The sequence below is a fragment of the Mytilus californianus genome, unplaced genomic scaffold, assembly GCF_021869535.1.
Source record: "Mytilus californianus isolate M0D057914Y unplaced genomic scaffold, xbMytCali1.0.p SCAF_2, whole genome shotgun sequence".
NCBI lineage: Eukaryota > Metazoa > Mollusca > Bivalvia > Mytilida > Mytilidae > Mytilus > Mytilus californianus.
Window position 1 is genome coordinate 114,648,821 of NW_026262668.1, and position 12,554 is coordinate 114,661,374.

Here is a 12,554-nt window from a genome sequence, read left to right on the forward strand (position 1 = left end):
TTAGTTTACATGTATTAGTTTGTGATTAGGTCAGTTTATTGGGAACCACTAGTGGTAGGTCAATGATATTTGGTATGCAGTTGTATAAGCATTGGCATATCTCATTTCCATGGAGATTATTTGGCACCACCCCCTCTTTCATGGTGTATTGACTTTGAAACTTTTGCTTAGTTTTCATGTATTAGTTTGTAATTAGGTCAGTTTAAGGGGAACTGTTAGTGGTAGGTCAATGATAATTGGTATGCAGTTGTATAAGCATTAGCACATCTCATTTCCATGGAGAATATTTGGTCCCGCCCCCAGAGTCATGTTCTATTGACTTTGAAACTTTTGCTTAGTTTACATGTATTAGTTTGTGATTAGACCAGTTTAAGATGAACCGCTAATTAATGTTAAGTCAATGATATTTGGTATGCAAATTTATTGGCTTTTGCAAGTCTCGTTTCCATGGAGAATGTATAGCCCAACCCCTCATCATGGTTCATTGACCTTGAAACTTTTACATAGTTTACAATTCAATGTTTGTGTTTAGGTTTGTTGAAAGGGAACGACTTATGATAAGTCTATGGTATTTGGTATGCAGTTGTATTAGCATTGGCACATATCATTTCCATGGAGATTGTTTTGCCATGTACCTTCAGTCATAGTTAATTGACTTTGAATATTTGCATGACTTACATGTTAAAGTATTGCTATTTTAATTTCAACATTTGCATTATCAAAAGTACAAAAAGGCGAGACATATATCTGTGTTAACAGTTTATTAAATTGGTCTACATTGAGATCAAAAGGGTCCAAAATTAAACTTTGTTTGAAACATCAAAAACTGAATTATTGCGGCTGTATCATATGCTGAATCTTATTGTGCATTTAGATTTTTTATTTTGGGCCCTGTTTTCAAATTAGTCCATATATTATTAATTAGGTTTGAAGGGTCCAAAATTAAACTTTGTTTGATTTCAACTATAATTAAATTTTTGGTGTTTTTTTTATATGCTGAATCTAACCATTTTGATAGATTTTGGATATCAGACCATTCTAGGTAAATTAAATGTCCCATTTCAAATTTTTAAGGTCTTTGACTACATTTATTTTGTGTCAGAAACCTATATTATGTCAAAAACTTGATCACAATCCAAATTCAGACCGTATCAAACTTAAATATTGTGTCCAAACTTGCCCCAACAGTTCAGGGTAAGACAACTGCGGTCGTATCAAGATGCGCTCATCAAAGCATTTTATTCCGGGTTAGCAGAGGGTTGAGTGCTCACAAACATGTTTGACCTCGCCACATTCTTTATGTGCCTGTCCCAAGTCAGGAGCCTGTAGTTCAGTGGTCATTGGCTCATGTTGGTCATACTTGTTTTTCGGAAATTGTTTTGTTTTAAATTAGGCCATTAGTTATCTCAATTGAATTGTTTCATATTTTTCATGTCAAGGCCTTTTATAGCCGACTATACAGTATTTTTTTTTATACGACCGCAAACATTTTTTTTGCGTCGTATAATGCTATGGTGTTGTTGTCATCGTTGTCAGTGTCGTCCGAAGAAACATTTGGTTTCCGGACAATAACTTTAGTTTAAGTGAATGGATCTCTAGGAAATTTTACCAGAAGGTTCAATACCATAAAAACAAGGTTGGGATTGTTTTTGGGGGTTATGGTACCAACAGTTTAGAAATTAGGGGCCAAAAACAAGCATTTTTGTAGTTTCCGGACAATAACTTGTGTGTTAGTGTGTAGATCTCTCTGAAATTGTACCACAAGGTTCCATATCACAAAGGGAAGGCTGGGATTGAATTTGGGGGTAATTGCCCCAACGGTTCAGGAATTAGGGGCAAAAAAGTTGCCAAAAACAAGCATTTTTCTAGTTTCCAGACAGTAACTTGTGTTTAAGGGTATGGATCTCTCTAAAATTGTACTTCAAGGTTCCATACCACAAAGGGAAGGCTGGAATTAATTTGGGGGTAATTAATCCAAGGAGGAGGGGGTTCAAAAAGTTTGGGGGATTTTCTTTTTCCAATTTTTTTGGGGGTTCATATTTTTTTTCTTCAAAATTTTTGAAATTTTAAATGATTGCACAGTATTGCACAATAGCAAGAAATCTTCAATTGCACAGTATTGCGCAATAGCACAGTATTGGGCAATAGCAAAAAATCTTCAATTGCACAGTATTGTGCAACAAAAAATTTATTTGTTTGCAGAAAAAGTCAATCCTAAGTTGCTCTGTAGACGGTAAAATTTTAAATTAAAAGATATTTGTGCATTAATATACTCATACAATAATTTGTTCTTTGGAAATGCAATGTAAAATTATCATTTCCATGCCATAATAATTAAATAATGTCTAAATATCTGATGTTGTTAGCCTTTCCTGAAAAGTTATGTGTTTGATTATAATCAATTCGGGCTATAAAATCATCAATCCTGTAGGTAACTGCCTTTTCAGCACATTCGTGCTTTGATTTAAAGCTGCTTTTGGTTCTTATAAAAGAAAATTGTTTATTTTTACAGGATGTTGTAAGAGCTACCGCAACAACAGCAAACAGAGATAAAACAGAAGGGTTGTTAGATGGGGTGATGCAGGTTGCAGTTTGTGGGGTTTGTATTTGTATAGTTAAGTTAAGGTTTTGCAATATATACAGTATCATATATAAATTTTGCAGGTTTATTCTTCTTTTGCACATGAAACACTTTCCTTAATATTTATTTCATAGATAAACAAGAAAACACAATGCAACTTAAACGGTAATGGAATTCAACTTCTCCAAGAAATTGATCTTCCTCTCCAAACTCCTAGATTAGGCCCTGTCTAAGCAGATTTGTGCTTTACTACCAGTGACATCAAATGATATCACATTTGCATTGAATGTAGGAGACAGTGTAACTGCCATAGACTAGTTAGGGTTTAAGGTTGACTATCCTGCAAATAATGCATCCACATCAGCTGATTATCTATAGGATTCTATAGGAAACACAAAAACATTTCAATTGGATTTTATCAGCAACCGTGTTAATGGAAAAATCTGTGGTTATAGCATATAAATTTGAAAGTTAGTTTTTATTTAACAATAATTATCTTTAAACAAAATTCTGAGGACAATTTTTACAAAAACATGCAATTTGAAGTAAAATAAAAAAGTATTTGACCAGCATTCTATATATTTGGACATTTTGAATTAATTTGATCTATTGAAGTGGAAATGTTACATCTCTCATTTTTCATTAATATTCGGATGCAGTTCTGGCTTTAAATGCATCAATTCTTCATTAAAATTTTTAAAAAAGTATCACCAAATTATATACACTTTGGTTGATGCATAAAATTTTATTACTGCCACACATTTACATTTTGTGTTTAATTTCTGTCATAGCATTCAATTGAATTAATCAATGAAAAATGCCTCCACTTTTAGGTGACTAAGTACAATGTATTTGGTCCACAGGAATATAAAGATAAAGGAAAATAAAGAAAGCAAAACTTGAAACCTAATATCCTTGTCTTGTAATAATGTTCACTGAAATAAGATTTTAAAAAGATTTAAATTTTAATGAGGACAAGTTTATGAATTCTCTTACTAAAAAATAAATATGTCTGAAGTTTATCCTACCAGGAATGTGAATAAAACAAATTGCTGACTTTACCTTTAAGTTTACAATTTTATTGTATATAATACCATGTACTTTCTTGACAACCTTTGTATTTTATATATTTACAGGATAAAATAGGATGGAGAAATAAGGCCAGAAGAATGTTGATATATGCCTCTGATGTTGATTATCATTTTGCTGGGGATGGAAAGGTAAACAATACATTCCTTTAAATAACAAGAAATGGAATGTAGTTTAGTCATACCTTGACAGCCAATTATTATTCCTCAGTAACTATAGATAAGAGTTTAACAATATTTGGTATGTGAATTGGTTGTGAGGTCTGTTCCTTTGCAATGATTGCCAACAATTTTTGACCATTGGAACTTCTCTTTTATTATCCTTGCAAAAATATGATGCTTTCCGATTAAAGATGACGTAACTTTACACTTTTAAACGACCAATCAGTGACTGAAATTCATGTGAACTCTATTTAGCTAAAGGTAAACACAGGTTTTACATCCTTGTTTATCGTGACAGCAACTTGCCGACAGTACCACTCTCAACGCTTGTCTGTACAAATTTAAAAATTTTTTTTTTCTTTTTGAATTTTTTTTTTGTCAGTGAAGTAGCCAGTAGCCACCGTAAATAGTGAATTTTCGCCATCCACTGGCTACTTTGGAAAGCCCTGCTTGTTCTATTCTTTAATCTGTTAAGATAGTATTGTAAGATTTGATGTCCTTTATGTTTCAGTTAGCTGGTATTGTAAGACCTCACGATCTACAATGTCATCTTGCTCCGGATGGACCAAACATGAAATATACACACGATACCATATTGGTGAGTCATTTATATTGATGTTCATTTTTTTAACTTAGAACTTGAGCTAGGGCTGAAATTCAATAAGAAGACCTTAGGATAGCCGAATAACAGTTAACTGAAGCTAAAAAATAGTGGATGTATTATAAACTAATGCAGATGTGTACACACACTTGTGTTTATGTAAACTACATAGTTGTGTTTTATATTATACACTTATTGACTTGTTATGAGAGTAATAGCAAGTTTGTTGTACCTGAGATGCCAACTATTGCTCGAGATAAATCCTAATGCAATAATTGGTTTTGAAGAGACAATAAACTTGCTATTCCCCTCATAACCAGTCATTAAGTGTTGAATTATACAAGCAAAAAAATATTCACAGATATTTACGTACACCCCCTGGAAAATATTTACATAATAGTTATTGAAAAACTGGTCATTATCGTGATATATGGACTGCCCACAGGACAGTGGTATTGACTTAGAACGCGATAATGACTGAGCCGTAGGCGAGGTCATTATTGCTGTCACAGTCAGTACCACTGTCCTACGGGCAGTCCATGTATCACGATAATGACCAGTTTTTCAATAACTATTATGTTTATTTCATTGAGGAACCATGTTTTTAAAAATTCTCAAATATTCAAATTATTCAAAGCAAACTCGAGTTATTGTACGATTTCTATAGGAAAGAGTGAAGACCAGTCATAGTGATAACTATAAGTCACTGCCATTCATTTAAGTGCAATTTTTCAGTATATCATTTGAGTTGTCTGTAGCAGACATGCCTTCCAGTTCAGCCATGTTCCAAACGTCTGAATCGTGATTGCGTTTTATTAAAGGGACATCACTCTAAACAGAGAAACGATGCCCCACTGGTCATTAACATGTAAAAGTCCTTTACCCATCGGTTTTCTGGTCGGTTTTTTTCTGTTAAAGACTGATGTAATTTACTACTGAAGAATAAAGAATGTCATGTTGCCCCTTGTTATCCAATAAGAGAAGCTAATTCTTAACTGATATGAAATAAAGTCATATAAATAAGAACTTGATGTATGAGAAGGTATTTTTGGCCCTTGTGTTTATCGTTAATGTTTGAGTTACTGTAAAAAAAAACCAGGGATCCTTCTTTTAAAATTTCTATGTATATAATTGCTTGTATCTACAAAATATATCATCGTCCCCAAAAGTGTTCACAAATTAGAGATGACGAAGTCAGTCACATACCATACATTTGTTATATTGACCTAAATATGTCAGTTTTCATATAGATACTTTTGGATGTTTTTCATAATTCATGATAAGTAATTAAATGACTTATATTGATTTCTTGTTTTCAATATTTCAGTGTTTAAGATTACGATTCAAAAATCTCCAAGGTAAAATAAGTATTAAAAACTTCAGGAACTTTGATTGAAAAACTATTTATAGGGGTTATAGTCTTTGAATCAATTGACTGGCAAATAGTCTGTGGAATGAAATAGCACAAAGATTCATTTATTTATACATAAAAAAAAACATTCAGCAGTATTGTAATAAGATTTACTTTAAACTTCTTCAATTAATATTAATTCCATTTCATTCTGACAAACTTGGTAATATTTTGATGATTTAAGTTAAAATGATTCAATACAATTTTTAAATGGATATTTGACAGATTAATTGTGTTCGCTGCCTATAAGGACATACTGTATAGCGGGATATTTTCGCGGTTGTAAAATCTAGGGGCAACAAAGTATATAAAAACTTTTGGCGGTTTTTATTTTGGCAGACTCTTTAATCTCAATTATATATTTTGGCGGATACTGAAATGGTTGCAGTTAAAAAATGGTAAAAATTGACAAACAAGGATCTATTGTTATGGTTAAATGATTGTTTTACCTGCATGACGTATTATTTATTGATTATATTTTGATACAGTTAATCAATAGAATACTGGTACATAGTTATTTGTCACAGGTGTACATACTTCTTGTAAATGTTACGGTTGATTAGTTATGAAAGTGACCGGACCTTTGATGTACTAATAAGATTATAAAATTATCATGAGTGACTTGCAACTCTTATATAATTTGACACTAATTAATAAGGATAAAATACCTGACAGCGTACCTTACACTCTTATATTATTATTTATTTTATTATGTAACCAATCAACTAATTAACACCTGACAGCCAGTGACAGTTAAGTTATTTAAATTAACATAAACCGTTATTGATCCGTCAAACGGGAAAAAATAAATAGCTTACAAAACGCTTTAGCTATTAGAAAGTATCGAACGTATGCATAAATTTTCGCAGAATTTATTTTCGCAATTTCCCCCTGACCCACGAAAATAACCCGCTATACGGTAATTTACATGCTTTTATTTTTAGGTATAGTTACTTCATTGTCACTGTTAACAATACCATAGAAAAACTATTGCTAATGTAATAGCATCCTTCACTTATTTAAGTATATGTATAATGAGCAGCTAAATAACAATGCGATAAAAAACAGGATATGTTTATTGAAATCAATATACTTTCACAGATAATTTTTCTTAGATGTATAGAGTGGTGGGCCATATTGACCGAGGACACATTTTCTCTGTTTGGCAATTTTGGGGAAATTTGGCATTCTTTTTTCCCTGATGCCTGTCAAGATGGAAGGGGTGTGCTATTTGTTTGCTTTAACAGTGACCATGTCAACAATTCTAACACATTTTATGTAATGTGGTAAGTTTAAGAAGGGACATATGAGTAAACTCGCCAAAATAAATGTTTTAATGCTTTGGGAGTTACTGTTCTATTGTTCTTGCTTCACAGATTTCTGTATACATGTATATAAATACAATATTTGTTTTAGGACTTCCCATCAGTTGGACAGATCATAAAAGTAGTTACAGAATTCTATATAAATATAATATCTGTTTTAGGACTACCCATCAATTGGACAGATAAGAAAAGCTATAACAGATAACAATATAAATGTAATATTTGTAATTGATGATCGTGAGGGCTACAAAAATTATTATGTCAAGCTAAACCCCGATATCCCAGGATCCTTTACAGAAGAGTTATCTCAAGATGCTACCAACATCCTGTCCATTATAAGAACTACCTATGAGGTTTGTATTGTAGAATGAGGACAATTCTTCAACAAAACACAGGCTTTAGTTTGATTGTCACACTGAATATTGCAGCATGTAGACTTTTTATTTGTTGAATATCTGATTTGTTGTTCTGAAATTATGAGCTTTGAATTGTTAGAAATTTTAAAACTACAAAACTCAAGTTTTTCTTAATGGATCTTTATGATATACTGTTATATGGTTAAGATCTATGAATACTAGATGAATACTAGATGAATACAAGATTGACTTGACTTAGTCCTATTTGTCTTTTGGAGAACATGCAACTGTCAACTCAAACACAAGACTGCCTATAGTATTTTATACTTAAGTAAGGTTAACGTTGATTATGAGAGAATTTAAAAGAATATAATATGTGGTACATTATTTAGAATTTGAATTGGTTACCTTGAAATATTCATTTTCTCTTTTACAGAAACTGAGAAGTACAGTAAATTTTGTTAATGAACCTTTCGAAAACATTGCCACAGAATACTGGTCAGCTTGTGGAGGGTAAGTTATAAACAAAAAGTGTTTACTTTAGGCAATTCCATCAGTGGCCTTGCTCTAACTGATAACTGTTCTTATAAATGGAAAGATTAACAGTGCTGACATTTATTTATTAGAATTGTCAAGTAAAACTGATAACTACTTCAATACACATAACAATCGTTGCATGAAGTCAAATTGGCATGGCTAATACTGTGAAAAAATGAAATGATATATAATCCAATATGTAAATTAGATAGATGCTATACCCACACTAGTATTATTGAGGTTTCTCCAATTCATGTAGGCTTCTGATCACTTTCTTGTTATCTATTGTCAGATGAAATGTAAAAAAAAATAGAAAATAAATAAACCATGTGATCTTCAGAGTAGATTTTTTTTGTATTTCAGGAGAAAATCTCAAACTGATCAAAGATCAACATGTTCCAATATAACAGTAGGCAACACTGTAAGTTTATATTTAGTCAGTTTAAGGTAGATCAGGTGTCTTTTTCTGAGCATCTAATCTGGGCATGTTGCAAAAATATATTTTCGGTTTAAAAATATTTTTCCAGGTATCTTTCAACATGCAACAGAAGCATCTCATACTGGAAATTAAAAGATTAAACTTTTTAAAAAATTAGGTGTCGTTAAGAGTTAACTGTCATTTCATTAATTTCAATATAATTTAAAGAAAATACAAGGTCTGTGACCCCCAGTTTTTATATTCAAATTTGAAAGTACATTGACACAGAAGTCTTTTACAGAAGTTTAAGAAAATCAATCGTCAGAACATTTAGACACCCCAGCTACCTTAAAACAAATCAATTTGGTATTATTCCCATAAAAAGTAACTAGTAAAATTGAAGGATTCCTTTATATAATATCATTGTTTATTTAGAACAAATCAGCCACAGATGACTCATTCACTCATTATGGTATAATTTTTATGCCCCCACCATAGCGAAGGGGGCATTAAGTTTTACTCTTGTCCGTCTGTACGTCAGTCCGTATGCCAGTACGTACATACGTCCCGAAATTGGTTTCCGTTTTCTAACTTTAGTTTACCTCAACTAAATGTTATGAAATATTATACGCAATGCTTATTACCACAAAACACAGATTTTATTTGAATGTTGGTGGCGTCACTTTTACTGTTCTAGAGTTATGCCCCTTTACAAATGGAAAAATTGCTGAATTTTTTGTTTCTGTTCTCTAACTTAAGTTTGCCTCAACCAAATGTTATGAAACTTATACATAATGCTTATTACCACAAAACACAGATCAAGTTTAGATTTGTATTGCGTCACTTTTATCTTTCTAGTGTTATGTTCCTCTACAAATGGAAAAATTGCTGAATTTTTTGTTTCCATTCTCAAACTTAAGTTTGCCTCAACCAAATGTTATGAAACGTATATACGACGCTTATTACCACAAAACTCAGATCCATTACGAATTGGGGTAGTGTCACTTTTACCATTTTTGAGTTATGTCCTTTTATAACAGTATATGCAAGCAGGGGCATCATCTGTGTCCCGTGGACACATTCCCCATTCATTTTATATTATTTTCTTTTCAAACCCCCATATATCTGAGGACTTTGTCAAGATAAAAACAATCAATGTATCAAATAATTACTTTTATAAATCAATGGGAAGAGAAATATTTTGTATTGTCTTCTAAAGAGCATTTAATGCTTTTTGAGCTCGGTCAAGCAATTTTTCTAAGGTTTATGAGAAAATGAAAAACAAAAAGGAAAACTCGAGTCAGGTTTTTGAGGTCAAATCATGTTGCATAAGAATCTTTTTAAACATATTGGGATGCTATGAAATTCAAATTAACTAATTTATAGTTTGACGTACTTGAGGTACTGGTTTTATCAGCTTTGATAATCATAGTTTGATATACTTGAGGTACTGGTTTTATCAGGTTTAATAATTAAAGTTTGATATACTTGAGGTACTGGTTTTATCAGCTTTGATAATCATAGTTAGACATACTTGAGGTACTGGTTTTATCAGCTTTGATAATTAAAGTTTGATATACTTGAGGTACTGGTTTTATCAGCTTTGATAATAAAAGTTTGATATACTTGAGGTACTGGTTTTGTCAGGTTTGATAATCATAGTTAGACGTACTTGAGGTACTAGTTTTATCAGCTTTGATAATCATAGTTTGATATACTTGAGGTACTGGTTTTATCAGGTTTAATAATTAAAGTTTGATATACTTGAAGTACTGGTTTTATCAGCTTTGATAATCAAAGTTAGACATACTTGAGGTACTGGTTTTATCAGGTTTAATAATTAAAGTTTGATATTCTTGAGGTACTGGTTTTATCAGCTTTGATAATCATAGTTAGACGTTCTTGAGGTATTGATTTTATCAGCTTCGATAATCATAGTTTGATATACTTGAGGTACTGGTTTTATCAGCTTTGATAATCATAGTTAGACGTTCTTGAGGTATCAGGTTTAATAATTAAAGTTTGATATACTTGAGGTACTGGTTTTATCAGGTTTAATGATTAAGGTTTGATATACTTGAGGTACTGGTTTTGTCAGCTTTGATAATCATAGTTTGATATACTTGAGGTACTGGTTTTATCAGGTTTAATGATTAAAGTTTGATATACTTGAGGTACTGGTTTTGTCAGCTTTGATAATCATAGTTTGATATACTTGAGGTACTGGTTTTATCAGGTTTAATAATTAAAGTTTGATATACTTGAGGTACTGGTTTTATCAGGTTTAATGATTAAGGTTTGATATACTTGAGGTACTGGTTTTGTCAGCTTTGATAATCATAGTTTGATATTCTTGAGGTACTGGTTTTGTCAGCTTTGATAATCATAGTTTGATATACTTGAGGTACTGGTTTTATCAGCTTTGATAATCATAGTTTGATATACTTGAGGTACTGGTTTTATCAGGTTTAATAATTAAAGTTTGATATACTTGAGGTACTGGTTTTATCAGCTTTGATAATCATAGTTAGACGTACTTGAGGTACTGGTTTTATCAGCTTTGATAATTAAAGTTTGATATACTTGAGGTACTGGTTTTGTCAGCTTTGATAATCATAGTTTGATATTCTTGAGGTACTGGTTTTATCAGGTTTAATGATTAAAGTTTGATATACTTGAGGTACTGGTTTTATCAGCTTTGATAATCATAGTTTGACATACTTGAGGTACTGGTTTTATCAGCTTTGATAATCATAGTTAGACGTACTTGAGGTACTGGTTTTATCAGCTTCGATAATCATAGTTTGACATACTTGAGGTACTGGTTTTATTAGCTTTGATAAATACAGCAGCTGATTGTTCAGTTTGTTTATTGAAGTTCTTTAAAAGACATTTGTTTATTCTACTCGTAGCGAGGGGTTTTATGGGTTCAGGCAAACCCACCTTGAAAACAATAATACTATTAAAAGACTTTAAAAGACGAGAATGTTGTGACCCCAAATAACCCCCCTGAGACACATTGTGGCTAAAGCCTACTAATGTTCAGAGTAACAGTATTAAGTTTTCCTCTTGGCAGTGTAAAGGGTTAATACTTAAATATCTCTGATTTTATGGGAAACCAAGCAGACAGTAGATGGGGTTTGTTTTGTGGAAAAAATATACAATTGCTTAAAGGTCAGCCGTTCATATTTTTTCAGATAGAATTTGAGTTTCGTATGACCCTCAATATCAACAAATGTCCTGATAACGTAAATGAAAGGACTGTGAAATCCTCAATCCATCCTGAGGGTCTAGAAGATAGATTAGATGTAAATGTGGAGTATATATGTGATTGTGATTGTCAGGCTCCGGACCAAGCAGTAAGTCTAGTGTTATATTTTATATGCATATTTTATTTTACAAATATTTAATATTTTATGAATAAAAGGAGATGTTGGGTATACATAAAAGAAACAGTAAACCAATGTCACCCAAAAAATATAACGAAAGTCATCTCAAGGTCAACAATAAACATTTTAAAACATTTTTTTCTATCAAACACATTGATGATAATTTGATTTCAACAATATCAACTAAGACATCACCATTTTAATATTCTGTTGATGTAAAGGTTATGCAGGTGAAATTTATCTTGTTTCTTTGAATAGGACTAATGATACTTCACATTAAAACAAATGGGTATATTAGAAAAACAAAGGATATGGGGTATCCATCATCACACAAAATCAATACATGCACAGCAAAAACACACCAAAAGCAAAGGAACAGCACTTTTATTGCTGTTCTTCATCTCAAAGTCACAGTGAGGCCTTCAACACACATCAATAAACTCTCACCTCACTGCAAATTTTAGACAGCCCCTAGCAGATGTATGAGTAGCTTTCTTTGCAAAGTAATTTGGATAAATTTTGTGATGTAACACCACCAAATCGGGCCCGGTCAAAAATAACTTACTGGAAAGTAGTACATATTTAAAACAAAATAGTTCCTATGCATAGGTGTAAATATCAAACTATGTAGAATATTTTGGTAATTTAGGTATCAAATGAAAGATGAAGGACTGGTGATTCTTGTA

At 31.8% G+C, this 12,554-nt stretch overlaps 1 protein-coding gene across 2 annotated transcripts in view; it reads left to right on the forward strand.

Annotated features, from left to right (window-relative positions):
• The window catches only part of LOC127730796 (integrin beta-1-A-like), a 66,179-nt gene that overhangs the window by 35,945 nt on the left and 17,680 nt on the right, over positions 1 to 12,554 (forward strand). For both annotated transcript variants that reach the window (XM_052239375.1, XM_052239374.1), the window contains exons 8-14: positions 2,513 to 2,599; positions 3,718 to 3,801; positions 4,343 to 4,429; positions 7,330 to 7,521; positions 7,961 to 8,037; positions 8,425 to 8,482; positions 11,677 to 11,838. In XM_052239375.1, coding sequence (XP_052095335.1) covers positions 2,513 to 2,599; positions 3,718 to 3,801; positions 4,343 to 4,429; positions 7,330 to 7,521; positions 7,961 to 8,037; positions 8,425 to 8,482; positions 11,677 to 11,838 — 747 coding nt within the window. The remainder of the gene's footprint in view (positions 1 to 2,512; positions 2,600 to 3,717; positions 3,802 to 4,342; positions 4,430 to 7,329; positions 7,522 to 7,960; positions 8,038 to 8,424; positions 8,483 to 11,676; positions 11,839 to 12,554) is intronic.